General features: G+C 53.2%; 12 protein-coding genes across 12 annotated transcripts; 7 read left to right on the forward strand and 5 right to left on the reverse strand.

Moving 5' to 3' along the window:
- Nucleotides 1–40: 40 nt before the first annotated feature.
- Nucleotides 41–761, forward strand: LAESUDRAFT_727805 (uncharacterized protein). Its single transcript, XM_040909294.1, has 2 exons — nucleotides 41–563; nucleotides 622–761. Exon 1 carries the CDS (start codon nucleotides 241–243, stop codon nucleotides 544–546), a length of 306 nt encoding a protein of 101 aa, XP_040762371.1. The 5' UTR covers nucleotides 41–240; the 3' UTR covers nucleotides 547–563; nucleotides 622–761.
- A 402-nt stretch (nucleotides 762–1,163) lies between these two features.
- LAESUDRAFT_657427 (uncharacterized protein) lies at nucleotides 1,164–1,610 on the forward strand (the record flags this gene model as incomplete). Its single annotated transcript, XM_040904686.1, has 3 exons — nucleotides 1,164–1,290; nucleotides 1,346–1,483; nucleotides 1,543–1,610. 3 exons carry the CDS (start codon nucleotides 1,164–1,166, stop codon nucleotides 1,608–1,610), a joined length of 333 nt encoding a protein of 110 aa, XP_040762372.1.
- Nucleotides 1,611–1,912: 302 nt separating this feature from the next.
- On the reverse strand, nucleotides 1,913–3,174 carry LAESUDRAFT_727808 (NAD(P)-binding protein). Its single transcript, XM_040909295.1, has 3 exons — nucleotides 2,577–3,174; nucleotides 2,456–2,514; nucleotides 1,913–2,407 (listed from the first exon to the last, which is right to left on the reverse strand). Exons 1-3 carry the CDS (start codon nucleotides 3,037–3,039, stop codon nucleotides 2,072–2,074), a joined length of 858 nt encoding a protein of 285 aa, XP_040762373.1. The 5' UTR covers nucleotides 3,040–3,174; the 3' UTR covers nucleotides 1,913–2,071.
- Nucleotides 3,175–3,771: 597 nt separating this feature from the next.
- Nucleotides 3,772–6,076, forward strand: LAESUDRAFT_727813 (uncharacterized protein). Its single transcript, XM_040909296.1, has 5 exons — nucleotides 3,772–3,845; nucleotides 3,921–3,939; nucleotides 4,007–4,352; nucleotides 4,412–5,786; nucleotides 5,839–6,076. The coding sequence occupies exons 3-4, from the start codon at nucleotides 4,262–4,264 to the stop codon at nucleotides 5,584–5,586; spliced, it is 1,266 nt and encodes a 421-aa protein (XP_040762374.1). The 5' UTR covers nucleotides 3,772–3,845; nucleotides 3,921–3,939; nucleotides 4,007–4,261; the 3' UTR covers nucleotides 5,587–5,786; nucleotides 5,839–6,076.
- LAESUDRAFT_760923 (glycosyltransferase family 76 protein) lies at nucleotides 5,924–7,338 on the reverse strand (the record flags this gene model as incomplete). Its single annotated transcript, XM_040912828.1, has 3 exons — nucleotides 5,924–6,535; nucleotides 6,591–6,714; nucleotides 6,776–7,338. 3 exons carry the CDS (start codon nucleotides 7,336–7,338, stop codon nucleotides 5,924–5,926), a joined length of 1,299 nt encoding a protein of 432 aa, XP_040762375.1.
- A 1,286-nt stretch (nucleotides 7,339–8,624) lies between these two features.
- Nucleotides 8,625–12,771, forward strand: LAESUDRAFT_682471 (uncharacterized protein). Its single transcript, XM_040905792.1, has 8 exons — nucleotides 8,625–8,817; nucleotides 8,891–9,114; nucleotides 9,173–9,232; nucleotides 9,283–10,365; nucleotides 10,417–10,542; nucleotides 10,592–10,889; nucleotides 10,943–11,124; nucleotides 11,181–12,771. Exons 2-8 carry the CDS (start codon nucleotides 8,968–8,970, stop codon nucleotides 12,501–12,503), a joined length of 3,219 nt encoding a protein of 1,072 aa, XP_040762376.1. The 5' UTR covers nucleotides 8,625–8,817; nucleotides 8,891–8,967; the 3' UTR covers nucleotides 12,504–12,771.
- A 307-nt stretch (nucleotides 12,772–13,078) lies between these two features.
- On the forward strand, nucleotides 13,079–16,031 carry LAESUDRAFT_727817 (carboxylesterase from carbohydrate esterase). Its single transcript, XM_040909297.1, is given in 10 exon segments — nucleotides 13,079–13,187; nucleotides 13,301–13,613; nucleotides 13,665–13,816; nucleotides 13,836–14,014; nucleotides 14,070–14,273; nucleotides 14,294–14,824; nucleotides 14,881–15,010; nucleotides 15,062–15,228; nucleotides 15,260–15,382; nucleotides 15,448–16,031. The coding sequence occupies 9 exon segments, from the start codon at nucleotides 13,490–13,492 to the stop codon at nucleotides 15,782–15,784; spliced, it is 1,947 nt and encodes a 648-aa protein (XP_040762377.1). The 5' UTR covers nucleotides 13,079–13,187; nucleotides 13,301–13,489; the 3' UTR covers nucleotides 15,785–16,031.
- Nucleotides 15,873–16,466, forward strand: LAESUDRAFT_290078 (uncharacterized protein). The gene is made up of 3 exons (XM_040901857.1): nucleotides 15,873–16,137; nucleotides 16,245–16,343; nucleotides 16,394–16,466. Exons 1-2 carry the CDS (start codon nucleotides 15,960–15,962, stop codon nucleotides 16,325–16,327), a joined length of 261 nt encoding a protein of 86 aa, XP_040762378.1. The 5' UTR covers nucleotides 15,873–15,959; the 3' UTR covers nucleotides 16,328–16,343; nucleotides 16,394–16,466.
- Nucleotides 16,467–16,810: 344 nt separating this feature from the next.
- Nucleotides 16,811–19,160, reverse strand: LAESUDRAFT_727819 (uncharacterized protein). Its single transcript, XM_040909298.1, has 2 exons — nucleotides 18,457–19,160; nucleotides 16,811–18,405 (listed from the first exon to the last, which is right to left on the reverse strand). Exons 1-2 carry the CDS (start codon nucleotides 19,042–19,044, stop codon nucleotides 17,008–17,010), a joined length of 1,986 nt encoding a protein of 661 aa, XP_040762379.1. The 5' UTR covers nucleotides 19,045–19,160; the 3' UTR covers nucleotides 16,811–17,007.
- Nucleotides 19,161–20,762: 1,602 nt separating this feature from the next.
- LAESUDRAFT_760927 (uncharacterized protein) lies at nucleotides 20,763–22,707 on the reverse strand (the record flags this gene model as incomplete). Its single annotated transcript, XM_040912829.1, has 8 exons — nucleotides 20,763–21,281; nucleotides 21,334–21,349; nucleotides 21,402–21,593; nucleotides 21,644–22,086; nucleotides 22,140–22,234; nucleotides 22,287–22,336; nucleotides 22,390–22,472; nucleotides 22,528–22,707. The coding sequence occupies 8 exons, from the start codon at nucleotides 22,705–22,707 to the stop codon at nucleotides 20,763–20,765; spliced, it is 1,578 nt and encodes a 525-aa protein (XP_040762380.1).
- A 220-nt stretch (nucleotides 22,708–22,927) lies between these two features.
- Nucleotides 22,928–24,663, forward strand: LAESUDRAFT_657375 (uncharacterized protein; the record flags this gene model as incomplete). Its single annotated transcript, XM_040904680.1, has 7 exons — nucleotides 22,928–23,057; nucleotides 23,109–23,156; nucleotides 23,214–23,414; nucleotides 23,654–23,773; nucleotides 23,823–23,903; nucleotides 23,962–24,318; nucleotides 24,371–24,663. The coding sequence occupies 7 exons, from the start codon at nucleotides 22,928–22,930 to the stop codon at nucleotides 24,661–24,663; spliced, it is 1,230 nt and encodes a 409-aa protein (XP_040762381.1).
- Nucleotides 24,664–24,819: 156 nt separating this feature from the next.
- LAESUDRAFT_703307 (uncharacterized protein) lies at nucleotides 24,820–26,222 on the reverse strand (the record flags this gene model as incomplete). Its single annotated transcript, XM_040906518.1, has 6 exons — nucleotides 24,820–25,092; nucleotides 25,148–25,240; nucleotides 25,292–25,551; nucleotides 25,624–25,699; nucleotides 25,755–26,052; nucleotides 26,101–26,222. 6 exons carry the CDS (start codon nucleotides 26,220–26,222, stop codon nucleotides 24,820–24,822), a joined length of 1,122 nt encoding a protein of 373 aa, XP_040762382.1.
- Between the last annotated feature and the right edge of the window lie 25 nt (nucleotides 26,223–26,247).

The following is a 26,247-nucleotide window of genomic DNA, read 5'->3' on the forward strand; positions in this document are numbered from 1 at the left end:
CAAGGATGCGTCGTGGTGCCTCGTCCGAGTCAGGCGCTAAGCGGGAACTGTGACAGAAATGTGACATAGGTGACAATTATAGTTATGTCACGCTTGTGTGGCGGGATCCAGTCAGCGACATGGTTTCAAGTTCACAACGCCACGAGCTGGCGGGCTGCAGCAGACATTAGACTCATTGCCGACATCAGTTTTCTGCATCTGATCAACAAGGCTGAGTCGCAGCTCGCTGAAGCAAGCTGAATGTCGTCCAAGGCAAAGCCCAACCCGCTACCTTTGAGCGACACGCTCCGGGACCTTGCGCTCCTCCGCGCAGCCGACTGCGATCTCTCTTCCGCTTTGCCTCCGCCAATAACATCAAACCAGTCTGCTGCTTCGCTGGAAGAAGGCACCGTCTATGAATCAGTGGAGCGGTCGTACGAGTTCGTAAGGGAGGCACGGGCGGTGATGCGGCTGCTTGGACGGGAAGAGGTGGAGAAGCAGGGTGCAAGGCTGGAGGAGGTGAGGAGTGGGCTGGAGGACGTGTTGCATGGGCTGGAAGGGCAGTAGGAGCATTACGGTAGGACGTGAGTGGTAGCTTGATAAGTGGTGTTGGGAACGTTTCTGACCGACGATCGTGACCAGGCTTGTATTTCACTGATAGAGCACCCCGTTCGAAGAGCGCCATGGATTCTCGGAATGCAAATATTTCAAAGTTTGATACGTGGTGGTGTCTTCGAAAACGATGAAATGTCCTGTGCTCGATTGAATGCTAGCACGTTCTAGTGCGTTTGATCCGTTCAACTTGCTCAACGTTATGGCACTACTGACTTTCGCCTCCCATCCGCAACGTGAATGGAGCACCCCTCACACAGATATTGGCAAAAGTCCTTGCTCGAGCGCTGCGGTGCTTGCAACAGCCTTCGACGTTCACGAGAAGGAACCTTGGCAACACGGTCTCGTGACCTAACGCGTGACTTAGGCGCGTCTCGAAAGGACTGGGCTCTATTGTGGCTCCCTCCTGACCCTGTGCTACGCCGACGTCACTCTTTAACAGCTATATAAATCTACCGCCGTATAAAAACAGGAGCGCCATGCATTTCAGTTCCCTCCGCAAGTTATCCACCAACCACATCCAGACCACTCGGCTTTTGTCATCGCGCAAGCTAACACACCACCGATCTACCATGTCGAGTGAAGGTGAGCAGCGTGGCACTAGTGCTGGGTTTGACGGCGCTGACGGGCACTCAGCAAAGGAACAGAGCGGCGGCCACGATAACCGTGTGCTCGGCGGATACAAGGCGACTCTGCGCAGTACGTCGCGCATGACAAGCGTTCGCTCCGTCGGTTGCTGACCATTCGTGTGCAGGTGACCGCACGTCCACAGAGGCGAAGAAACATGCCAAGGAAGTCCTCGAGGCAGCGGGGTACTCTGTTGAGAACCCTGGCGTGCCGGAGGATGAGCATCAAAGGCGTGTCATTGCCGGGTACAAGGCTGCTTTGCATAGTAAGTGTTCATCATATAGGCATCTCTTATTGGAAGTGCTCATGACATGTTCCAAATAGACCCACGTGTATCCGAGGCTGCGAAGAAGCATGCTGAGGAGTACCTGAAAGAGCACGGCGCACTTTGAAAGGCATGCTCTACAATGTAACTAATCGTGGATTCGTGTTCCAAGTGAACCGTGAAAAAGTTGTAAATTTGGCTGTATTGTTAGTATGTCGGTGCAGTGTATCGTGAAGAACTGCCCCTGTATGAGTATACCGTTACCTGTCAAGCAAGCATAAGCGATGAGCGTCATTAGCTATGAGAGGTGTAGGATAACCACTGAGGGTTGAACTAGGCTCGATCTGTCGAGGAAGTATATCTATGCCCCATAACATATTGCCGCCGGAGATGTAGAGGACGTCATCGTCAACCGCTCATCAGACAAATTAGCATCAACTTCTTCTGCAGATCAAATCCCAGGGGTGATTTGAACAGCTGTCTGCAATGACCCTAACGTCTCACGCCCAGCTAACTGCCGGAGATGAATAATCCAATAAAACAGAAATAGATCCGTTATATCAACCCAAGAAAGACACACATCGTAGATCACAACCGTGCCCCCTCCCCAGGAGCCAACTCCAGCCTCTCTGACCACGGCGCACAATCCTCCGCACACTGCGCCAACGTCTCTGCTTTGGCCTTTACCACCTTTACGGCGTCCTTCCCTAGCGGAACGTGCAGCGGCGGTTCCGCCATTGCCGCGAGCGCATAAATGGCCCGTGTGCCCTTGCTCGTATCACTCGGCATAGGCGGGTTCACCTGCAGGTATGCGCGTGCAATCGCGAGCCGCTTCTCCGGATCAATGTATGCGGGGTGCGGCGCGGTGCGCACCATATTCTTGCCGGCGTTCGTGCGGAAGGCGCCGAGCTCGAAGATGCTAACCTAGAGTGATATCAGCAAGATCAGGAAGAGATGCATGCGAGAGCTCACTTTGATGTTCCACTCAGGTCTTAGTTCGGCAGCGAGCGCCTCACTGATGCCCTCGATAGCTGCGGACCAGCGGATGCGAAGTGAGATACATCCTCCTCGATCGAGACTTATCGGAGCCTACCAAACTTGCTTGCAGAGTAGAAACCCAGCGCAGAGAAGCCCTGTATGCCTCCTGCCGAAGATACCTGGAGGAGCCTCCCACCCGGAGGCGCATTCACCTCTCGGAAGATCCTAACCGCCTCCCTGCTCACATTCACAGCACCCCAAAAGTTCACCTCAAACATCGCGCGGACAGTATCGTCCGGCGCGCCCTCCACCTCGCTCATCACGCCGTACCCCGCGTTGTTGAACACGACGTCCACGCGACCGAACGCCGAGCATGCGCGCGCGAACGCATCTGAGATCTCGTGCGGCTTGGTCACGTCGAGTCGGAGGACGAGCAGTTTGTTGGGCGAGTAGTACGTGGCGAGGTCGGCAAGTGCGGAGGGCGTACGGAGCGTGGCAATGGCGATGTCGCCGTGCTGGAGGACGAGCTCGGTGAGGTGCCTTCCGAACCCCGAGGACGCTCCAGTGACTTCGGGCATAATAGTCGATCAGCATCAGTTCTCCCACAACAATTCAAGCTACTCACTGAACCAAACTCTGGGAGGAGCCATGAAGAAGAGTTGTAGAGCAGATAATGCGGGAGTCGGGGCTGGAGAAGCAAGGATGTATTTATACCGAGCTACCGAGCCTATTGGCACGTTGCGCCTGCCGATCGCGCGCAGACCGCTGACCAGCTGTTGGCCAGCTGCACATGTACAATCAGCGGCGTTCCAGGCTAGACCAGGGGTTATGTTCGCGCTCCCACAGGGTACTTACATACCGAGGAAGTGTCGCCGCGATAACGGAAAATTCTATGTCATCTGAGTAAGATCGAGAACACGTATGCTCCTGCTAGAGGTATTGAGTATCCCCGATGAACATATGACGAGGGAAACAAACCGTCAGAGATGTATTGGAACATCCGTCCGATTTGATCAGCCATGGCTTTCATATTTCGCGGCATAGCTACCGATGAGACTTTTTCAGCATCGCCTGATCCTCCGGCCTGCTCTTCGCATGTCGCAAGAAGCTATTCTATATCAGAATGAGGAGAAGCAAAGGACATTGCAGGGAAGAAAGCAGGTACGGACGGTAGACGGCGGGTGTTCCAGCCCCGTGGCGAGGCAATCTGGCAGATGCGATCTCGGGTGAGCGGGGAGATTAGATAACCACGTGGTCGACGCGATCAACAGCATGACCCGAGAGTCCTGTCCGACTGCACTTCCTTCGACACGCTCTCGTCTCCAGCCTGCTGGCTGTCGCATCGTCGCTGTTTGGGTATACAAGTTCTAGGGCGCACGCATACGTGAGTTCTCTCGCACGTTATGGGTATTCCGAGTACCGCTGACGCGGTTCTGACGCACTGCTGTGTGTTGAGCAGACCTCTCACCGGTGGAAGGGTAAGGACATTCGCGTTGATGGCACGTCTGTGTGTCTCAGCTTGTTGACAACGGCTACGTCGAACAGACCACTTTATTCAAACCGTGCCTTGACCTGTGGAGCTTGAGTCGTGGGCTGTGGCCCTAATATCCTGCAGGTCGTTCAGCCACGGTCCCAGTTGAGCAACGCAGACCAGCAACCATCATCCCTTTGACGTATCTGACATTCACGGGCGCATATATTACCTCTATTGAACCATATCTCGACGCCATAGTCGTCGCTCGGCCTCCTGGTATATTAAGCACTCCTCCGCCCTTACACCCGCATACCCCCACCTCCACCATGGCGACCTCAGCCATCCGACGCAAGCCAATCCAAACATACAGGTCACCCTCAGTGACCTCTTTCGCAGAGCAAGTCACCCAAACACAGCGTAAGTCCTCTTCCAAAGTCATTTCGGGCGCGCAAAGCGATGCTCACGTCGCGTGTCAGTGCGTTCACACGCGCCCAAGAAGCCCTCTTCAGCCACCACGCGCGAGAGCTCTCGCGATCCCGGCGGCGCTAAATCCCTGATACCCAACAGCACGAACGCCCCGGGCCGAGGCCGGTCCCGAAAGGGTCCTCCGCTGCCCCTCTACCACCCCCTTGGCCCCCTCGCGCTCTCCCTGCCCGAGCTCGATCCCGCGCAGTTCGGCCTACCCAATCGCGTCAATGTCGACGATGGCACCGACGAGCTACAGGACACCAGCCGCCGCTCATCATCGCGCGCACGCCGCCCCGCCGCGAAGGTGCGCGATCGCGACCACGAGGCGGTCGATCTCGACGATGCGTCGTTCGCGTCGCCCACATCCGCGCCGTCCAGCGTCCGAGAGGGCTCCGCCGAGAAGCGCACAAGCAGCCCGCGTAAAAGGCGTGCTGCAGGCACGACTGGCACCAAACGCAAGAGGAAGGCAGAGACCGATGACGCAGACGGCGTCTTCCCACCTGCTGCGAAGCGGACCCGGAACCCGCGCGGCACGGGCAACACGACTCCTCTCGTCGGATCGCCTCTCGTGAGCGCTGCTGTCGCGGCCACTGTTGAGGATCCTGTCGAGGATGCGACCCCTGCTCCGGATAGTGGAGAGGCCGAGGACGCTGCTGCGGACACTTTGCCTGAACCTAAGCGCTCGCGAACGCGGAAGCCTCGCTCTACGCCTGCGAATAAACGCCGTAACTCGAGTGCGAGCACGTCTACGGGCACTTCGGTGTCTGTGTCCATCGCCAACACGCGGAATACGCGTAGCTCGAAGGCACGCCAGGACGCGAGCAATGGAAGCGGTTCTGATCGTGCCAGCAACGGGAACGAGAACGAGAATGGGGATGGGGAGAAGAAAGAGGAGGCAGAGCCCGAGGACAATGTTCTGACCACAGACAAGACAGACGAGGATGACAAGGATGACAATGATACCGTGCCTTTAACGCCTATCGACAATCCTCAAGTGGAGGAGGCAAAGAAGGACGAAGAAGAGAAGGAAGCTGACAAGGAAGACAAGATGGATGTCGAGGCTGTTCCCGCAGAGCCTGCACCTTCGCCCATTCCTGAGACTTCCACTAAGGAAGAGAAGGAAGAAGGCGAGCTTAGCGACGAACCCGACGGCACTCCCGCTCCCATCCCTACGAAGCGTTAGTTGCTGTCCGCTATCGTCTCGATCTTGATCCTCGTGTTTACTCACGTCCGTCAGCCTCTGCATGCTTTGGAAATGCTACCACCTGTACATCTAGGCTGTCTCGCTCTGTAACGCTATCTACGCTCTCCTGACTCGTTCATACCTTAGCACATACTAATCTCTCTGCATCATACTATCTCTTTCAGAACGCTCTTGATGATCTGCTCGTGGTTTCAGCTGTACATTTAATATCATTGCGTTGATCGTACGCACCCGACTGCCTTCGATGCAGGTTTTGAGCGAACCGAAAGGTCTCGTGGTCAGATCCAGCAGGTTCCAGTATATTGATATGGAGGATCTACGCAGGCGGCAAGAATGTCGCCCATAACACGACGGAGATCGTCCCCCAGATGACGCTCCAGGCCACCCAGGCCTTCCCCCATTTCGGATGCTCGACGATCAGCCATGCTGCCGCCCAATACGTAAAAGGCATAGAGGCGGCCAGTCGCAGGATGATTTGCGTGTGCGCCGCAAAAAGCAGCAGGAGCGTGAGTAGTAGTGCGTGGATGGCGTGCGGTGCGAGCGAGGGTGAGAGGAAAGGGGACTCTGCTTGTGGGTGTGCAATTGATCCGTCTTCTGTGTGCGAATTCTTGGGATGGAGAAGGTTAAGCAGGCGGGGGATGAGGGCATGTCTCATGTAATATGCTGAGAAGGAGAGGAGCAACAATAGAACCGGAGCCGAAATGAGGAAGTTCGGGAGCTGCTGGAAGGTCCAATATCGGAGGAAACCGACATTCCAGTATTCTGCTTGGACGTAGCTGTAGATCAACGGCGGCACGCGGAAACACCATTCGGCCGATACGGTGTCTCGTTTACAAAACGCGCGGTATGCGGCATATTGATGAGAAACGAAGGGCAGGAAGATCAATGCTGTTAATATGGTTGTGTACAGGATCCTCCTGCTTGTGATCTATGATTTGAGACTGATTAGAGTTCGGTGAGAAGCGGAAACGAGAAACGATCACCTTCTGATAAGAGAGAAACGGTTCGACGAGCATGCCCCAAATAATGAACCCGCTCAACATTATGCCATTAGAACGGAACGAGCCAGCGAGAGCAAAGAAGAGAGCGGCGAAGAACCATTGGGACCTGGCACAATACAGCATGCCTACGACTAGTTCAACAAGCGAAGGGCTGCCATCAACATCACGGAAGCTCGCCTTTATATGTCAGATATGTGAAGAAAGGCTCGGTATATCCTGCCAGGCGCAGAGTCGCCGGGCTGCTGGGAAGCAGAGACAGCAGAGCAGCGAGGAATGCGAGCGTTGGTGAGCGCATGTGGTGTAAAGTCAGACGATACATCGTAGTCACACTCCCGCTCAAGCAGGCCGCCAAGGATCCACCAAGCAAGACTTGCTCCAGATTGACCGTGTCACTGCCGCTCGAGCTGCCTACTCTGAGCAGACGGAGCAGGTTAGCGCAAGCTCGCATCACCAGCGGCGTGCCAGGCAAGAACGCCCACTCATACTCGTACACATATCCATGTTGCGCGATGTGAGAGAAGTGAAACGAATCCCATCGTAGCAGTGGTTCCGCAAGGCGGTACGTCCACCAGGAGCCGGAGGAGTCCAGCAGTGTGCGTGAGGAAGAGTCGAACGTGGGTAATTGGGACGCAATATATGCCAGTCCAGCAGTACATGCCCAGCTCAATATTGACAGAAACCAGAGATTATGTGTGTGTGCCCGATTCTCAGGTGAAACGGCAGACGACATCGAAGTTTATCTGGAGGAACCAGAGTCTGCAGTCAATCTCACGGGCAATGCGGACATGGGCGCCTCGCAGGAGCGCGTTCGTCACGATTCACGTGGTGTGTGACATGATGCATGGATGCCATCACTTGCCAAGTCAGTGGCCTCTCAAGATCTCATGTTTCAGCATGCCGCAACGGTTCTGAGTCTCGCTTGATGTGCCGTCTCAGGAAAATGATAGATTATGTGTTCCAAATGACAATCCAGGTACCACGGCATATAATCTGAACTAATGGTACATTGCGAGAATACAACACTGATTATGTCCTCCACGGACCAACCGTGACTGTTCACCGGAAGATGGTCATCATTGGCAGCATCCGAACTACATATTCGACTTAGACATCGCAGACACGCCCTCGCCGTCTTCTGGACAAGGAATTGTAATGTAGCCATAGATTGCTGTGGTGGGTTGTCATCTCATTTAATCAGTCTCAGAGATGCTGCATGACGATGTGTCAGCAATGACTGCGAGAGCTTCATATAGATGAATTGCTTCTATGAATGCAAATGCATTGAATTGACACGTTCCATGGCATGTCTGGGCTGTGCATCTCACAATTTTTTTTCCTTTCTTTTGATGCACGTATCTGAACATGACGAACGGCTGTCAGTGCCGTGTCGTCCCGCATCCCTTGTTCAGGGATTCATCGGACGGCAGCGTGCGCCCTCGTGCACGCAAGTTGTACCGCAGCACGGATCTCCTGCCGGAAGATAAGTTTTCGTCGCTTGCTGCCTGAATCCTCGCTTCGGTGTGGCTTTGACCAATGACCATGTTGATGTGATTCTCGAGGTGTGTCAGATCTTGATATCCGCGGAATGTCTCAGAATGGCTAGTTGAATGGGTATGCTTTCCCCAACCCGACTATGAGGAATGTAAGAACTGGTAGCGCGACGCACGCTGAAGGCGCATTTATCTTGCGCCGAGAGTTTGTCCAGATCTCAGGGTACAAGATAAGGGTGGTGGCATTCACCCGAAAGGCGGCGGACTTTGAACGGCTGTCGGAGTGGCGCAATCGCCCGCAGCGGGATAGATAGTCTCACACCCTCGCGTTCATACGTGTGCACTTAAGTAATGAAAAATGAAGTAACCCGCTGACAAGAAAGTCATCGATTTGATGGGCGTACAACGGTGGCGCTGGCAACGATGGATCGCCAAAGCTAGGCACGTGACCGCGTTTGTGTCCACGTGGACGCGAGCGTGTGGCGTTTCACTCCGCGATGCCCTGCGCGCCCACAAACACAAATCCTCCCAAACAACTTCGTCTCCCGCTTCCTGTTCTTTCTGCCGTAGTAGCGTGCCACTAGTCGCTGATTGCCATCCGATACAATAAAATTGCAGCTGAAGTAAGGGTCTGAGTCGGAATTCGTCGGAGGTGGATCGTGGCTGGTCTCTCCTTCGTACCTCCAGTGGACGTTTTAAGACGAGCCGACCGCGTCGAGGTAAGCAGCGCTCTTTTTTTTCTTTCCCTTGCGTCTCTCATGGCAAGCCTCATCTCATCGACTTCACCGATAGCCAAAAAGGTCACTGGATCCTACCCATTCAGAGTGAACAAGCAGCAGCCTATACAGAAGATACGGTTGGACTACAAGATGGACTCTGAGGGCAAATTGTGTTTCAAGGACGGGAAGGAGTTTCGCGAAATCTTCGACATAACGTCGAGCTCGAAGAAGCCGCCAAATGGCTCTGGCAGGAAGCCAGTCCGCCGAGACATGTTCAAGAAGGTATATCCTCCTAGAGTACGTGGCGCCACATGTTCATCCATTGTCGCGGCTCACACGCCCTTTTCTTCCTCAGCAGGCCGGTGACGCGACAGTCGAACAGAGTTGGCGAGAGAGGCAGATGTATCAAGCATTCGTTAGTCACTCATTCATCTGTTTTTGATAACTGTTGACACATTTGTGCAGATTGACGTGGTAGCAGACAACAAGCTCTGTCCGGGATACAAGTTCACATCGCCCGCGGACAAGGGCGACAAGGACGACGACACGAAGCAGAGAGTCGACGTGGCGATGTTCAAGGAGGTGGCCCCGACAGACGGCGCGCCACACTGGGGTGATCAAGCGCTGTGGGTCGAATTCAAGAGAGATGGCGCCGCTGATCCATTCAAAGACAACGAGCTGGCGGCCAATAAGTTGAAACGTTCGGACACGTGGGCACAGCTCATCACGTACGCCGCGAGAGTCTTCGAGACCCAACACCGGACCCATCTCTATTCCATCCTCATTTGTGGTCGCACCGCCTACATCATGCGTTGGGACCGATCCGGTGTGATCGTGACGAAGGGCTTCAATTACATTACGAAAGCCGAGCTGCTTGCCGATTTCCTCATCTCATTCGCTGGCATGAGTCCTGCACAGCAAGGCTACGACACTACTGCTGAGCTAGTCGAGCCGGGCTCCGCGGACTACGAGCTGATGGACAACGCTGTGACCGATTGCCAGCTCACGGCGCAATATGTGAAGGACTACTTCATTGAGTCGTTGGCTGACGACGCTCCCCGCTGGAGATTGAAGGTGGAAGGCTATATCCGACCCTTCCTGGTTGGCAAGCCTCATTTCAGATCATGGGGAGTGTTTGGCCGTGGCACGAAGGGCTTCGTGGCATACGAGGCTGTAGAGAGGAAGTTCTGCTGGCTGAAGGATACGTGGCGCATCGACCTCCTCGGGATGGAGAAAGAAGGGACCATCATCATAGAGCTCGAGAAGGAGGGCGTCGTCAACATCCCCAGCGTTCTCTGTCACGGGGATGTCCTGCACGAAGTCGGAGATGAGCTCGTGGCGCAATCCACCCTTGCACAAAAATATCTTGAAGACATGCGCGAGGATGCACTCAACGTGGATAACACGAAGAAAGCCGAGACGAAGGGGCGGCCAGGGCGGCCTGCCTCAAGAAAGGCTCAGCGCAATTCGAAAATTTCCCAGCGCGGTGCGAAGCAGAATCAGGCGTATAACCAGGTAGCTGAAGCAAGCTCGTCGCGTCAAGTCACAGTACGTCTATCCGTGTGACTGCTTTCCATCCTCTGATGCACCTTTCGAAAGAGCATTGACAATGAATTTCCGCAAAGCGACGAGCAACAAGAAGTTGCTGGAAAATCTAGCAGCAGCGAGCAGGGTGAGGAGAACGGAGGGAGCACATCAGTTGCTGTTCAGACCTCGATGGGAGAGGTGCGTTGTAAACACTAACGTTATGCGCCGATAGTAACGTCCGTTGTAGCAACAAGCGCGACCGGGTTCGTCGCTGCATGCACATGATGCCGCACATGTCGGAAACTCTATAGCGGAGGAGAACGTGAATTCGTCGGCGACGACAGAACAGGAAGCAGCTCAGCCTTCAACTTCAGGCCAACAGCACGTCACGGAAGAGCAGGACGACAGCGCCAATCACGCCGGTCCCCAGATTCCTATCAGGAAGTATACACACTATCGGCTCGTTGAGAACGAGGTCGGAATGCGCCTGGAACATTTTAGGAGCGGTGTGGAACTGGTATCTGCAACATGTGATGCCCTGATAGGTGATGTGATTGCTTCGGATGCTCTATCTCATACACTAAAGCTCCTGCTTCAGCTCATTCGCAGGCTTTCGAGAAAGCGTCTCGTATTCATCGAGACGTCAGCTCCAACAATATCGTCATCGTCTTGGATCCAGGAAACGAAGATGAGACCCAGGGTCTGCTCTGCGACTGGGAATTTTCAAAGCTCGTGGCAACTGACCCGGCCGTGGAACGGCAGAGGCAGATTAACCGTACGGTAAGTAATTTATTCCTTCGGTGGCGTATACGACTGTCTCATCCTACTGATCTCAGGGTACATGGCAATTTCAATCCGCCATGGTCCTCCTCCAACCGGCTAAAGCCGTTGAGGTCGCTGACGAGCTGGAGGCCTTCTACTATGTCCTGCTTTATAACGCGCTCCGATATCTCCACAACACCTGCTCTGATCTCCCTGAATTGATGTCTGGCCTCTTCGATCTGGCGGTGTTTTCTAACAATGATTATTGGTGTCCAACACACAAGTACCTCACTGTTACCAGCGGCCAACTTAAGTGGTTGGCTCAGAAGATTTATTTTCTCCCTGCCAAGCTTCCCACTGGTACTCAAGTTGACGTAGATGCACTTTCAAACGAGCATCCGCTAAATGGCATTCTATCTACGCTGCTGGACTGGTTCAAGGCGCGTTACGTTGTCGCGGATGCTGACGGCAAACTCAATCCGCCGAACTATCTGAGGCGTGCCGCTGCAAAAGCATCACATCCAGCACCATCCCTCGCCCCTGAGAATGATGGCGATCAGGCTCAGAAGGTTCAAGTAGCTGCAAACCTTCAGGCCAAATGGAGGCGGGTGGCCACACAAAGCGACCTTATTGCTCAGAACGAAGCAGCCCAGAAGAGGATAAAGGCTAACACAATTGTCGAACAGCGGGATCTGGCGCGCAACTTGGAGACACACGAAGCGATGATCAGTCTGCTCATCAATACTATGGCGCACAAAGATTGGCCAACGAAGGACAGAGCGGGCGACCAACTACCAGGTCACAGTCACGGGAAGGTGATTCTGCACGAGGAGACGAGCCATGAGCCCGCGCCTGATCCGGACGCCATTGCTACGCGCACTCGTCAGCGGAAGCGCAGTGCCCATGCGAGCGTGGACGATAACAGCTTTGATGAAACCGACGAACGTCCAGCGAAACGTCGAACAAAAATACCTGCTCCACAGTTTACTCGCGCATCGAGCTCTCGCGGCACCAAGCGCGGAGCTTCAGACGACGACGGCTCTGATGGTCCTTTGGAACCGCCAGCGAAACGTGCGCGGACGTCGCGCACCACTGCTCCGGCGAGCCAGTTGCGAAATGCGCCAGCCGCGTCGGGATCTCGCACCAACCGCCCTCGTCCCGCATCCAAGCCTTCATCGCGGACTCGCAAGGCTGATATATCCATGCCACCTCCCCCTGTGCCGGCTGACAGCCGCGGCAGCGCGAATGCTCCGGCTGCATCTCGCTCACGTTCGAGTCGCTCTCAGGCCGTCCAAGGCCATTCGCCTACCAATGAGGCTGCTGATGTGGCCATAACTGGCGCGAGGAGGTCCGGGCGATTGTCGGCGAAGGACAAGGGTAAGGCGCGGGCATACTAACCGTGACTACCCTACCTAGTTCATAGTATCGTTCGGCTTGGAACCTGGTGGAGTTTATTGTTATACATATGCTCACCGCTATTCACTTCACATGTATGCTATTTGTCTCTCATCACCATCATCTGATCACCACAATTGTAGCAATAGAGGGTATCTGTCATGGGACTCTAGCACGAATCGGACTCTTGTTCGCTCATGGCTTCCAATTCTGCTGAATAGTTCCAAACCTGTATCGTTGTTGCAATCATAGACTCTAGTTGATCATGACCCTTTGGACGTTATGGGCTCTTGTCGTGCGTGCTGTCATCGACAGCGAAAGCGTAACCGTTCTTATGCCACGTTCAACTCGTCCGAGAGAGAAAGGTCCTGGCTAAAGCCTCCAAAGATGCGCAGTACTCAGTACTCAGTACTCAATATTCAATATTCAATAGCCGACGTGCATAAGCTTTATGATTCCTCACAAGACCCATGGAGACCACGCTACACCTATATGCAACACTTAGGTACGAAATCGATATTCTCCGAGTAGCAGACGATGACGACTATCGAAGTTGCACGCACTAAGGATACTCTACTTCCAACAGAGCACTGCATCATGGTATATGTGATGGCCTTCTCTTGCGTGCCTGCGCAAAAAATAAAGCCATTTAGGACTCGATGAATTCCACTGGCTCCCGTCATGAGGTGAGCTTCCCCGCGAATCCCCACGGTCTGCAAGGAATTTAGTAGTGAAACTACGCAGATCGCGCGAGTGTCGGGCTTGGGTAACGGACGCTCTTGCTCAAGTCCTCCTTAAGGTCGGCATGTCGGGCAATCTTTTGCACGTGGGGCCCCGAGTACGGATCACTGATGTGAAACCCAGGACGGGGATAGCTAGGCCGGCATGGATTCCCACGTCGAGTTATATAACACTACTGTAGACGCATGACAGGAGTAATTTCTGACTGGCCGGCACGATACTTCGTGGAGCCACAATAGAGACGACAATGGGTTTCCTCGCGTTCGCACTGGGCTGTTTGGCGACGCTTCCTTTGGCGGCACCTTTCACTATCCCGTCGCCCTCCTCGATCAACAGTAGTATCACTCTTCTCTATTACGATGATGTCGATGGTAAGTGCATGAGCTAACAGTGTCAAGCAATGCTAACTCAGATGCTTCCAGTGTACACTGCTTCAGAGCACAGGAGCGTTCTGCTTCTCTCGCCAATGTCTCAGTCAGACGCAGTGACAGCGTGCGCCGGTCTGGCCGAAACTTTGCTGCCTATCAAAGACGCCTTCTTTGCGACCGAGCTCGTGCCCTTGCTGCAATACCAGGTATAATGGCGAAGAGCAGCTGTACTGGGTTGAATCTGCTGGAGAGACCTGCCAAGCTGTGGACAGCTTGGGGCTCGTGTCCACAGTTTCTTGCGACTCAAAACACCCGATACTCTGCAGTCAAAGTGCAGCATATGGCGCCTCTGCCGCTGCTAACAACTCTATCATCGTATACGCAGATGACCTGACGGTCATTGGGTGAGTGAAAGCCCTACAACTCAAAGCAAGTTCTAACTCGCCTTGACAATCACAGATACCGTGATCAGCTCTCATTCCGCTTTGAGGGCATACCTTATGCCGATCATCCGGAGCGATTCACCTATCCAACGGCATATACAGGGTCAAAGACGTTAAACGCAACGGCCTTTGGATCGGAGTGCGTTCAGGCTGGAGTTCCTTCCGGCAGTGAGGACTGTCTCTTCCTCAACATCTGGACTCCGTATATCCCACTTGACGGGTCAACGCATCAGCGGAGAGCTTGAAGCCCGTCATGTTCTGGATCCATGGAGGGGCGTTCATCGGTGGCACCGGATCCGACCCGATGTACGCGGGGAGCAACATGGCAGCCCGCGGCGACGTCGTGCTCGTGACCATCATTTACCGTCTATCCATCCTCGATTTCCTTGCTCTCGACGACGGGGTGACGAATGGCAACTTTGGCATCGCGGACCAGGTCGCAGCGCTCGATAGGGTGAGGGAGTACATCACCGCGTTCGGTGGCGACCCGGATCGCATCACCATCTTTGGCCAATCGGCAGGCGCAGCCTCTGTCCTCGCGCTGCTAGCATCACCGCCTGCTATTGGCAAGTATGCAGCGGTAGTTTCGATGAGCAACCTTGCTGGTTCCGATTATGCTACGAGGCATTCTCTGTACTACACCATCTCTGAGGAAGTGAGCGAAGTTGTGTATGGGATCCTGGAAGAGACCGGCTGCACTACCGACAATGCATTGGAGTCCCTCAGAGCCTATGATGCGTACGACCTCGTTAGTCTGAGCAACGTAGCTCGGTACGTCAAGTTGGGTTCCTGGAAGGCTGTGGAATACTCACAGATGAATGTTGTAGATTCATAGTAGTTGAGGGCACGTACGTCACGCACACTGAGCTGCCACTTAACGGATCAGGGACCGTCGCTAATGTCCATGCGATGATGGGACATATGCGTGACGATGGCGCAGCATTTATTGGTTATCCGGTACGTCGAGCTGCTTCCACTGCTTGACGCATGCTAACGATAGCTATCCAGACCACCACCAATTTGACATCGGCTTTACTTGCGCAGGATCTCCCGACCACCGTTGTGAATGATATGCTCTTCGAGGTGCCGACTGGACCGAACGCGACGTACAATATTTTCAATGTTACAGCACGCGTCGCAACAGACGTCGAGTTCCGCTGCCTCGAGCAAGCCACGTTCTGCGATACAGCATGACCTGTTCCAGAGCGTGTGGTTCTATCAGTTCAATCGGAGTTATCAGACGCCTGAATTCGAACCAAACTATCCCGTTTGCCACGCGCCAATCACGGCCGAGTACCCATATGGCGATCCGTCCATGGAATACTTTAAGTACGTCAGCATTCGCTGCGTGAGATACACATCAAATGATCTTTGGCATCAGTTATGCATCCCAGGTGTCACGCAGGTGAACTCTACTACGTCTTCGGGACCTTGCCGACTACATTGCCATACCGCGATGACCAAGATCTGCCGTTCATGCAGCGGACGCTCGACATCTGGACCACGTCCGCACGCACGTACAACCCGAACCCCGATTCAGGCTACCTTACCGCGCGCTGTTACAACGGCACGCTGGCACGGCTCGCGGAGCAGAGCACCTGGGAGCCTGTCACGACGCAAACATTGACAAGCGCGCCTCTGCGGACGCTGCAGTGGGACGGTTTCATGGGTCCTTTTGCGGAGCAGGAGCAATGCGACTTCCTCAGCTATCCGTTGGACTATTTCGGATAAAGAGGAGGGACAGTCTTCAGAAGCCATGATATGAGCATGCGCGTGGAGTTATTCGTGGTTCAGAAGACACGCTGATTTCATTGGTTGCATCGATTGGATCGTGAAGCATCGCGTGGTTGGTGTCATCTTCGCTCGTGTGAGGGTTCCGCGGAGGCATCTTTTCCTGTGCCGAGCGATGAATGCGGGCAATGTCACTGCGGTGCCGACACTGAGCTCTCGAGCAGCTCCGCGAAGAGTCCCGGGACTTAGGGCGACTTCCGGGAAATTTTGTAGGATGAAGGAGACGGACTCGTCGAACAGTGTCATTGTGGCGCAAACAGTGGCATGCATACGCGGCTATCGCACATCATTATGTGAGTGGTTCCGTCCTCATCCTCAACTCAACAGTGCATATCGCCGTACTCATACATGTCGTCACAGTGTCCTTGAGTATTGGCTGATCCGAGGTCTCTGTTGGCAGCCACGAATCGAAGGCCTCGTGCGTGCAAGGCAGTTCATCGGACCTCTGTCAGGGAGTCGACCCATTCTCGTTCAAGTGCGTAATTTTCGCCGCCATATGGTGATGCTTCTGTACCTTCATGCATGATGCATGCTGACCTCTGGCACAAGAGACAGTCGTTAGCTCATGTCGAATTACTTGGCTCCAACTTTTGCGGCTCGCTCATATTCAGATGAGCTATGTTCTTGGTTTCCTGCGCAAGAGGTTCCGATAACGTGGAACGACGTGCGACCTGACATCGTACTACGTGCTACTTGTACTCTTGGCAGTCCATGACACATCCATGTCCGTCCTTCCACCAAGTATATCAGCAAACGAGTTGCTCACTCAAGTCGCAGCGTCACAGTGCCTTAGCTCGCGTCTCAGCCCACCGCAGCGTGTTCTTACGAACTGCCACTGAGCTCATGGGACATGTGGTGTACCTTAAATAGCATCCTGATCTTCACCATTGATTTCAAACAACATCGGAAGATCATCGAAAAAATCCTCAAATAAGAGGCCCGCCGTGATTTGGGGAAACATCGGGACGCGCTTTCCAAGACGCAAGCTTAAGCTCGTTATTATCAAGTTTTGAAGATTGGTACACGAAGATTGACATTACAGAGCTCTTCAATGCAGAATTAATAGCTACAAGTTGTCCGAAGGCTACATCGACGGCATGTAGTAGGCTGGAAATGATATGATACATGTGATCTATTGATATCGGGACGGCGGTTCTAATCGATCATTTGTTTCCCGATTCTTTGAGGTCGCCTCCTCCAGTCAAGTCTCCCCAGACCAACTCGACCCAATTCACGCAAGACCTGAGCCTCACTAACGATTCCCCTACGGCTTTGACGAGTACTTCATCATCGAAGCCTTTCACAGCCAACATGGGTTCCTTGACCTTATCATTCAATAGCTGTGTTCCCTCCTCGTGCTCGAGTTCCATCATGAGCCTCGGTCTCTTTCCTGGACGTTCGCGTCCCGCCTGTAACTTCTCAGGTAGGTGCGGACCATAAGCAGCGGGCGACTCCGTTTCAAAAGGGAGAGCCAAACGAACTGCTACTGCCTGGAGGAGTCGTTTCTGCAGCAGCAGGAACACGGGGTCGTGAGGCTGCAACGTGCGATCCACCGCTGCACGCAGCTTCGCCTCCTCCTCGGCATCCAGAGTTTCTCCCGCGCGGAGCAACTGCCGGCGCACTCGAAGGACCTCGTCGGAGAGGTTGATAATCTTCGTCTCGCCCGATCCGGACTCCTCATCGACCTCCGCCTTCAACAGCGCCCAAGTACGCTCCATAAAGCTTCCTCCAGCTGCATCGAGGCCATTCGACTGTGCCGAAGCCGTTAGTGTGGGCGTTGACGGCAAGCGCACTAAGGAACGTAGAGACGCGGCGATGACGAGCGCTTGCAGGTAATTCTGCACGTATAGCAATGCTGGACATATAAAGAAGAAAGGAGGCGGGAGCACGTTTCCGTGAGGAGGAGCTAGCTCTATCTCTGGGGGTGAATCATCTGAGATCGTTACTGTAGGGAGTGGGCACGAGACAGGAATTGTCGATCCAATCGCCTGCATCAGACAATGAACCCATCGGTGGCGGGCACTATGGTCCGTTGGGACTCCGTCAGGTACCTCGGTCCCCTGCAACCACTCTCGCCAGAGCTGCTCCACACGTGCTGGCTTCCACAGCTGGAGAGTCAGTTCCCTTTCTCGCTCCTTCGCCTGAGTGGTAATGACAGCTCTAAGCTGCTGTTCGCCCATTGTGCCCAATACGAACTGGGACAGATCGTCCTTCATCGTCTCCGCTACCTTGAGAATCGATCGCACAGTATCCACAACCAGCCTCGCGATGTCCGTGGCCGGCGCTACGGAAGACAGATCGTCTATAGCGCGGATCAGTGCGTCAATATCGCTATCCCGGGCAGGCGCGCAGCGTTCACGCAGGCATACGAGTACCTCGCGGAGGTGCGTAACAGCGGTGCGGAGGGGAGAGGATGTCGGTGATAGCGGCGAGGAAAGCGTGACCAGGAGGGGATGGTGGGCCGGCAGTAGGGGCTTTAGCGCAGCATACAGATCTTCATACAGCTTCTTCAGACGCGGCAGCTGGATAGCAGGCGTGGGCGTAGATAGAGACTCGTACGCCTATTCGGCAAGCTTCAAGACCCTGATGAAGAACAGGAGATTACTGCGCACCTCGTCCCAGAACGCCTTGTGCACGAGGCTCTCAACGCGCTCCTTCAGACTCGGTAGCTCTCCTTCGTGGTGAGGCTCGATATGCGGTCGGGACATGACAGATAGGAGAGACTTTCCAGGAGGCAGTACACTCTCCGGCTTGAGCACAAGTAAGTGAAGGAAGTAGGTGTGGTTGAGGACTTCTACGAGTTCAATAGGGAGAACAGTCGGATTCATCAAGGATACGGGAAGTAATGGGGTGGACAGCGGCGGTGGCATCACTACGGAGATGTCCCGGCGAGGTTCATATTCTCTTTTATTCGATCCTGCTGGGGAGGACTGCTTGTTAGAAATGCTTGAAGCACGAGATCTGTCTGCCATCAATGTCTTCCGTACATCCTCCAACATTTCCTCGTTCTCTGGAGTTACTTCCCACAATCCTCCAGCAGACAACTTGCCGAAGTCATTCTGGATAATTTCCCAATTGCTAGAACGATACGCGTCCTTTCCGTTGTCGACCTGCGTTAGATGCGAGATTGCTTCCTGCAGAGATACACTATCGGGGTGGTCGCTCAGTTTCTGCTGCAACACAGAGAGTAAATGTTCCATTTGAACAATCAGCGCAGACAGGCCGCGAAAAAGTAGAAGTAGAACAAACCCAGAGAGAGCAGGGATGGAAGTGGACAAGGCCAAGGATTAGCCCATGCTCAATGCCGATAACATCATAGGACACGAGCGCTGCAATCTTGTCTAAGCGCCTAGGCCACAGAATTATAATCACTGCTTGAAGGATTTCAAGCGTGTGCATGCATGTTAATGACGGTAAGACTATATTGCACATAGTGCAGACACAATATACTCTGCTGCGAGGCTATCCTAATACTTGAAAGTGAGTTACCATGGGCTCAACCCGGTTATGGTACCCATTCATAATGGCGACCGGAAGTACATCCGTGTCCACAGACGGCGCGAGGAATTATATCAATGACGAGCATTCATGAATCTCCAGGCGAGAAAGCCCTTCATACAGCCGCTGATCGGAGGGACACTAGTCGCGTTCGCGGAGACCGTCACCATCTTGCCATTCTGATTCCTGGGGGCAGGTCGGCATACCGACGCCATCATATGTGCCATCCACCATTGTATTAGGTTCGAACTGCGGTCCTGTTCCGCGGAAGCAGGTTCGCTATGGATATTCAGCATCCCAGGGAGCATGCCAGCTATCTATGCGATCAGAGGCAGCGAGATCGACATCAGAGCCCTTCGTGAAACGTTCTTACGGGGACATTGCGTGAATGGGCGGTGCTTGAACGTACGAGATTCTGTAAGCACGTAGGCGCATGCGTACCTTCTGTGCGATGGATAGATGCAAGAGACAGTGGCATCTGATCTGAGCCTCCCTCGTCTGAGACGTAGCTTTCATTTTAACTGCTCTCACATGCCGTCGGTCCGTGCGACCAGAAATGTGTGTCTCCTTCTGAATGACATTAGTCCTCAATCCATTATATTACATTCATGACTCACCTATGGGCGGTGAATATTGTAATTGCATCGGTCTTTCCGCCACCGGGTTCCCGTTTGGGCCTCGTAAGCAGGAGACAAGAAGTACGGCATTCACAGTGGTATGAAATATGCTGCAATGTCTGTCGGTCAGGGAATGCTGGAAGCAAATTACTAAGGTGACTTTGACTGAGGATGGGAATATCAGACCATCTGATAAGCCAGTGTCGGTGTGGCAGAGGCTACTGAGGTGCAATTGAGGCTATATTTGCACGGCTAGCTGCCGCCACAATCAGCGCCCAGCGAAGTCAATGTATGGGCACCGCAGCGTGACTGATACTTCAGGAGGAGACTTGCACCCGACATTGTGGCTCGCAGCAGGGCGTTGAGTTTAGGGCGACCCCGAGTGATATCACAGAGATGATAGTGCCACCCCACCCGTGGCGAAAGCCATTTGCGCTCCATGTGGCACTCAATGTGGTCTGAATGGTGTATTGCTGACTTTTCCAAACGCTGGGTACGTCCTAGTGCCCCTGGTGTTGGCTGTCTTCACACGGACCTTAAGGTACGTTCTATTGCAGTACGATAGCTTGCTTCAAGTAGCACAGGTTGGTGTTCCCCGCGTATGAAAGTTGCAAGATGACGGTTGCATAGCGCAGCCTCGGCCCTCGAGCAGGAGCATTCTAACGTCAAAGTTGAGCGTTAAGGAGCGGATTCTGTGTCCAACGAGTGATATATGCCATTAGTTGCCTATAGAATTAATGGGTATGATTGTACTCATAAATACAGCATCAAACCTTCCCAGAGTCCTGTAGTGCTTCGTAATATCATGATTGCGCTTTGCCGTGCTCCCAAGTGCCGAATTCGTCAGTGTATGCGGGCGCGCTGTCCGGCCGCGCGAGGGTGGCGTCGGAGGATGTTGATTCACGATGCCCCTCCTCGCCCTCCTCTCTATCTGGTAGCATGTGCTCCTCCTCGCCATCGCCCCCGACCTTTGGCTTGGTACTACTGACCCTGCGCCGTACCGGCAACGGGCTTCGTGAGCGCGGGCCATCTTCCTCGTCCTCGGCTTCCTCGGCATCGCCGATCTGCCACATCATGTCGGCTTCCCCATCTCCTTCCTCGATGTCATGAAGAGCCTCCTGTTCGTCATCTCCTTCACCATTGCCCTTCCTGCCCGTTCCTATCCGTGGCAACGCCATGGTACTCGGATTTTCTGAGTGTAACGGCTTCTTCTCAGGCTTCTTGTATGTGAGTAGCACGACACCTGAGACAAGGGTGATCATAGACACGAAGATAAGGAAGAGAGTCCATGACTGGTACGCGTCCACCTCGTTGTTGAATATCTGCAGGGAAGGAAATCAGCAACACGTGCCAAAGGATGAATAGCCTACTGACCAATGAGTCGAGGAAGCTGAGAAACACATCAACGTAGGCTCCACATGTTTAATAGGGAATGAGCGTACCCAGTGCCTGTGTAGACGCCATAGAAAACCGGCACAACCAACGTTGAATCATATACTTTGAGACCACGGTTAAGACAGACAATTTGCGACACAGCTGTCACGGCAAGAAGAATAAAGGTAAATATGCTTGATGCTTGTCCGAACTGGTTGCCAGTATTCTCGTGAGACACAGTGCTTGTTATCAGCTTGACCCTATACAGCGATGAGCTGTTGCCTCCTATTCTGCATGACATGGAACTTACGCAGCCTTAGCAAATACCAAACAGCCACCGGCCAAGCCGCCACCGCAGCACGCCCATCCAATACCCAGCGTCCACGCCAACCTCTTGTCATCTTGTGAGGCGGTCCATAACTCAAGCTTCTCCTTCAGCCATATCATCACAGCATCCAACGTAGCAACGACTGTTCCCATGATGCCGACAGAGGGCAGAGTTTCCCGCCGCGCGCCCATGCCGGAAAATGGCGCTGCCGTCAGGTCTCCTCTAGCGTTCAAAACCTGCTCCAATTGTGAGACGAAGAAGAAGAGCAGGATGAGCGCGAAGGCCATGAAGAAGAAGAATGCCAGCCAGTTTCCACGGGTCCACAGAAATGTGAGATGTTGTGCGTTTGTCTCTGTGCCTAAGCCACTGTTGATAGAGCCAAAGGCTACGATCCCAACTACGCCGAATATGACAATGATAGTACCCTGTGAGATGATGAATCAACGGTCCTCTGCGATGGCAAGACAAAGAGACGAACGTAGATGTCATAGGTCGTCACTGGTGTGTCCACGAGGAACTTGGCGAATAGGAAATTGAAGATGAGCGACGTAGATCCAAGGGGAGCGACGTATTCTGCAAGAGTTCAGTCCATAACCTACACAGTACGTCCAGCAGTATCACGAACCTGCCCGCATGTACTCGAGCGCAAGAGTACTGCCTATGAGCTGTGACAGACTGCAATGAATGACGGTTACTGGAAGGCCAGATTAGCGAGCGGTATCTCTCACATGTACAGCAGCATGCCCAGTAACCAAAGTGGCCGTAACCAGTCCCTTCTCCGCTGAGCTTTAGGCATTGCGCTGGTGCGGACCTGTTCGAGTCTCGGTCGTAAGGTCAGTGATATGATGCCTGCTATGAGCACCCACATGATCCAGTTTCGTCAAATTGAGGCCAGCAGCGTTGAGTATGGACGCTAGGAGAATGATGGCAAGTCCGATGATGAATGCGACCACTGGGCTGGCATGCGAAGGTGGTGGTGGCTCATTCGGAATGACTTCCTCCAGAGCAGAGGAATTAAATGAATCTAGTTCAGCAGAAGAGTTCATCTGAGCGTATTACTCTCCAGCTCGGCACTGATGATGAGCAGAGCCTGACCCGCAGAGAACCGCTACTAAGAAACCGGTAGCGTAGACGTCGGACGCTTACCCAGCCGGCCGGATTGGGTTAATTACGCGGCAACAACTTATTTAATTATTTTAGATAGCAACTTATATGAACCAACATGCCACTGGCATTCAGGGTTCCCTACTCTCTGCTTAACCAACCATGGAGCAGCACAAAGACTACGATGAGCTGATTTCAGACATCGATGATGATACTGATGAGAACCTGTTTCACATCGGAGACCGCCTGGATCCCCCGGAGGCTCGTCTATATTCAACGCAGCAACTGCACAGTAAGTTTTATTGAATGTCATTATGAAGTAGCCTGATTGACTTTCGTGTAGCCTTGATTCACGAAGGAGTGATTGACCTTGCGCCACCTTACCAGCGCGGTATGTCACACAAGTCTCCCCGAGCGCAGTATCCTAAAGGCGTTGCCGTCTCCTAAGATATTGTCTGGACCGAACCCAAGCAGATGAAACTTCTTGACTCAATCTATCGCAATTTTTATGTTCCTCCAGTAGTGTTCGCGGTGGTAATCGAAGATGGAGAACAAGTCAGGAGATGCGTAGATGGGAAGCAAAGGTTGACATCGATTCAGAAATTCTTTGATGGGCAGGTGAGCCACTCCTCATACTTCGCCTCGAGGCGTACACACTTCGGCTGCGAGGGTTTTCGTTATAACGATTGTTATAAGAGTATCCTTTTACCCGTTAATGTAAATCCTATAAGGCGTGGCTGTTGAAGGAAGGAGGATTTCAAAGAGAACAGGCTTTGTTCCGTCTGGTGTAAAGAAATCAGAATGCTAACTCTCATATCACTGTTTTAAGATTCCCTGTATGTGGCTTGTCTTGGTGCAACAATCGCGATTTGTTGACGCAAACACCAGATAAGGATCCTATAACGAAGAAAAGCTGGTGGTACACTCGTGCCGAATCTCAAAAAGGATCACGATTCGAGGTGCCAGAACAGTGGAAACGGGATTTTGCGTCGAAGCAGATAACATGCGGTGCGTCGCTCGATCAGAATGGTTGACACAGTTACTGAGATTTCGACAGTGGAGTACAAGAACCTACCGCGAGGCTTCGAGCGCGACATCTTCCAACGAGTGCAGCTGGGAATGCCTCTCACAGCAGCTGGTGCGCCATCTGGGATGATGCTTTTCTTGTCGTTCTCGTGCTGATATCGTCGATGCAGAGAAACTGCAAGCCATCGCGTCTCCCTGGGCAGACTGGATATCTGATCTCGACGCGCAATTTATAAGTAACGATGACGGCCTGACGACCAAGATCGACGTAGACATGAAAAGAGGGCGAGACTTCCAGAGCCTTGCACAGCTTGTCTACTGCTGTGATAACTATCCGGAGCACTCCACTCCGACTGCACAGAAAATGGAGCAATGGGTGTCGCGTGCAGAAGCGCCCTCTCCAGCGTTCAAGACAGCGATCGGAAACGTGCTGACCAAATTCTGGTACCTGGCCGATTCACCGGACTACAACCACGCATTCAAGAACATTCACAAGAGAGTGGCACCAATTGAATTCGTCTTCATCGGTGGGTCTTATTCCGAACCTAAGCTAGCGATGGCTGAACAGGGCCATCGCAGGTGTTCTTCTTTTCGCGCTGCGCGATCTCGGGGAAAGCAAGTCCGCAGATCGTGTTCGCGCACAGGAACTGTACAACATGCGCACGCACATCCGAAATCGCTATGCGGATGTCCGGTCGCGCAGTGACATTATCCGGGCCTTGTGGGAGTTCGTTCAAGAGCTTGTTGAACGCACCGATGCAGAGGATGTGCACAAAAAGAGCAAGAAGAAGAAGAGAAAGGATCATATGGATGTTGACGAGGATCATCACAGCTCGGCCAAACGTCCGAAGGGCAAGGCTGCACAATGGTAGCGCTCTTCGCGTAAAGTACCCTTTTGGATGCCCTTTTGCCGATAAAGAGTCCGTATGTTCGCATTCTTTTCTGAGCAACAATTTTTCAAAATCACCCGTTACCTCGCTCGTATCATACCATCTGTAAAAGTTGTGCACCACCGGAGCTGGCGCATTCTACCCGTTGTACTTTGCTCGCGCTGTGTACCATACACCATCCGCATCTGTCACTGCCCTAGCGAACTGAAGTAGGAGCTTGTCTCGTTCCTTCGAGTCCACCACTATGTCTGTGAGGAAGGGCGCGATCTCGTTTGCTTTCCATCGCGAGCGAGTAAGGAAGAGATCGATGAAGCGCGCTGCGGGATCGACGGGGAGTTCAGAGGAGGGGAAATATGTGAGCATCATCACGGGAACGTTCTTCAGCATGTCCATACTCGATAGATAGTTTCCCTGTGGATGGGGATTAGTGATGTACGACGTGATGCGTGTTGAGTGATGCGTTCACCGAGAGTAGGTCGAGCGAGATGGAGGCCTCGAACGTGTCGCCGACTGCCTTGCCCCACTTTGTCAAGAACTCGCTTCGCGAAATCGGCTCATCCTGGGCATGATAGTAAGACGGTTGTGTAGGAGCAGCTACTTGAGCACTGACTCGGAACGGTCGTAAAATTCCTAGTCCAATCTCCTTAACAACGGCCTGGACGTCCATCTTCCACTTTCCATCCTCGATGTCTCCAAACCAAGATACAACTTGCGTGCAAACATCCTTTCGGATATCGTATTCGTATTCCAGGGCAGACGAGAGCTGTTCCAATGACGCAGCTGCATGTGGTTGTGCCAATGATACGAGATGGGTCAGGAGAAGTTCAAGTACTGTTTTAAGGTATGATGGTGCTACGGGACGGAGATCTCCTGCACAAAGAGGTCATCACTCAAAAATAGCTTTAGTCGTGAGGGAGCGCTTGCCCTGGAGAATCAAAACACGTCTCTTCTTGAGTCCTTCAGCCAATTCAAGGTCGCTCGTCTGAAGAGTCTCTTTAGCCTCATCGTAGGACAATTTCTGTCATTAATCTATCATTAGAAGTTGGTACAATCATTTCAAGCTCCTTACTCACCTGCCCGTTGTTACTGTCGTAACCACTCGTCTCCGCGTCCTCCTCATCCTCCTCATCGTTCTCGTCGTACACTCGACGTTTGAGCAAACTGTCCAACTTGTGGAGTCGAGGGACAGATGGAACAAGTTCTAAAACTTCGTTCAATTGATCGCGTATCTCCACAGTGACCTTGCCATCCTTATCCAGACCAGGAGTGGTCACGAGTACAGAGTTTGATAGAACCACGGAACGAATAGCATACGTCTTATCTGAGGTGCAGAGCACGGCATCCTCGTCTGTGTTTCCCTTTACTGACAAACTGATCTCAGTGTGGAAGACGCCAATTCGCGTTCGACGTGCTGCCTACCTGGAGCCGCCTCCATCAACACACTCCATGAGCTTATATACCTCAGAAGGTAGTTCCATGAGCTTATATTCTCCGAGATCTGTGGTTATCGAGGAGGAAAACCTGAGAGCACATTCAGCCATGACCGGATGGGGAAGATTTCGATAC

This window comes from Laetiporus sulphureus (assembly GCF_001632365.1).
Source record: "Laetiporus sulphureus 93-53 unplaced genomic scaffold LAESUscaffold_31, whole genome shotgun sequence".
Taxonomy (NCBI): Eukaryota; Fungi; Basidiomycota; class Agaricomycetes; order Polyporales; family Laetiporaceae; genus Laetiporus; species Laetiporus sulphureus.

What these genes read in the sequence shown, in the direction of transcription:
- LAESUDRAFT_727805 (XM_040909294.1), top strand. Translation starts at nt 241, where the DNA reads ATGTCGTCCAAGGCAAAGCCCAACCCGCTACCTTTGAGCGACACGCTC.
- LAESUDRAFT_727808 (XM_040909295.1), bottom strand. Translation starts at nt 3,039, where the DNA reads ATGCCCGAAGTCACTGGAGCGTCCTCGGGGTTCGGAAGGCACCTCACC. An exon ending in CTACTCTGCAAGCAAGTTTG is followed by an intron (nt 2,515 to 2,576) that starts GTAGGCTCCGAT and finishes GCTGGTCCGCAG; the next exon opens with CTATCGAGGGCATCAGTGAG. An exon ending in GACCTGAGTGGAACATCAAA is followed by an intron (nt 2,408 to 2,455) that starts GTGAGCTCTCGC and finishes ATATCACTCTAG; the next exon opens with GTTAGCATCTTCGAGCTCGG.
- LAESUDRAFT_727813 (XM_040909296.1), top strand. Translation starts at nt 4,262, where the DNA reads ATGGCGACCTCAGCCATCCGACGCAAGCCAATCCAAACATACAGGTCA. An exon ending in GCAAGTCACCCAAACACAGC is followed by an intron (nt 4,353 to 4,411) that starts GTAAGTCCTCTT and finishes GTCGCGTGTCAG; the next exon opens with TGCGTTCACACGCGCCCAAG.
- LAESUDRAFT_682471 (XM_040905792.1), top strand. Translation starts at nt 8,968, where the DNA reads ATGGACTCTGAGGGCAAATTGTGTTTCAAGGACGGGAAGGAGTTTCGC. An exon ending in AGAAGGTATATCCTCCTAGA is followed by an intron (nt 9,115 to 9,172) that starts GTACGTGGCGCC and finishes TTTCTTCCTCAG; the next exon opens with CAGGCCGGTGACGCGACAGT. An exon ending in AACATGTGATGCCCTGATAG is followed by an intron (nt 10,890 to 10,942) that starts GTGATGTGATTG and finishes CTCCTGCTTCAG; the next exon opens with CTCATTCGCAGGCTTTCGAG.
- LAESUDRAFT_727817 (XM_040909297.1), top strand. Translation starts at nt 13,490, where the DNA reads ATGGGTTTCCTCGCGTTCGCACTGGGCTGTTTGGCGACGCTTCCTTTG. An exon ending in GATGACCTGACGGTCATTGG is followed by an intron (nt 14,015 to 14,069) that starts GTGAGTGAAAGC and finishes TGACAATCACAG; the next exon opens with ATACCGTGATCAGCTCTCAT. An exon ending in CGCTGCCTCGAGCAAGCCAC is followed by an intron (nt 15,229 to 15,259) that starts GTTCTGCGATAC and finishes CCTGTTCCAGAG; the next exon opens with CGTGTGGTTCTATCAGTTCA.
- LAESUDRAFT_290078 (XM_040901857.1), top strand. Translation starts at nt 15,960, where the DNA reads ATGAATGCGGGCAATGTCACTGCGGTGCCGACACTGAGCTCTCGAGCA. An exon ending in CGGCTATCGCACATCATTAT is followed by an intron (nt 16,138 to 16,244) that starts GTGAGTGGTTCC and finishes CTCTGTTGGCAG; the next exon opens with CCACGAATCGAAGGCCTCGT.
- LAESUDRAFT_727819 (XM_040909298.1), bottom strand. Translation starts at nt 19,044, where the DNA reads ATGGAACATTTACTCTCTGTGTTGCAGCAGAAACTGAGCGACCACCCC. An exon ending in ACAAGGCGTTCTGGGACGAG is followed by an intron (nt 18,406 to 18,456) that starts GTGCGCAGTAAT and finishes CTTGCCGAATAG; the next exon opens with GCGTACGAGTCTCTATCTAC.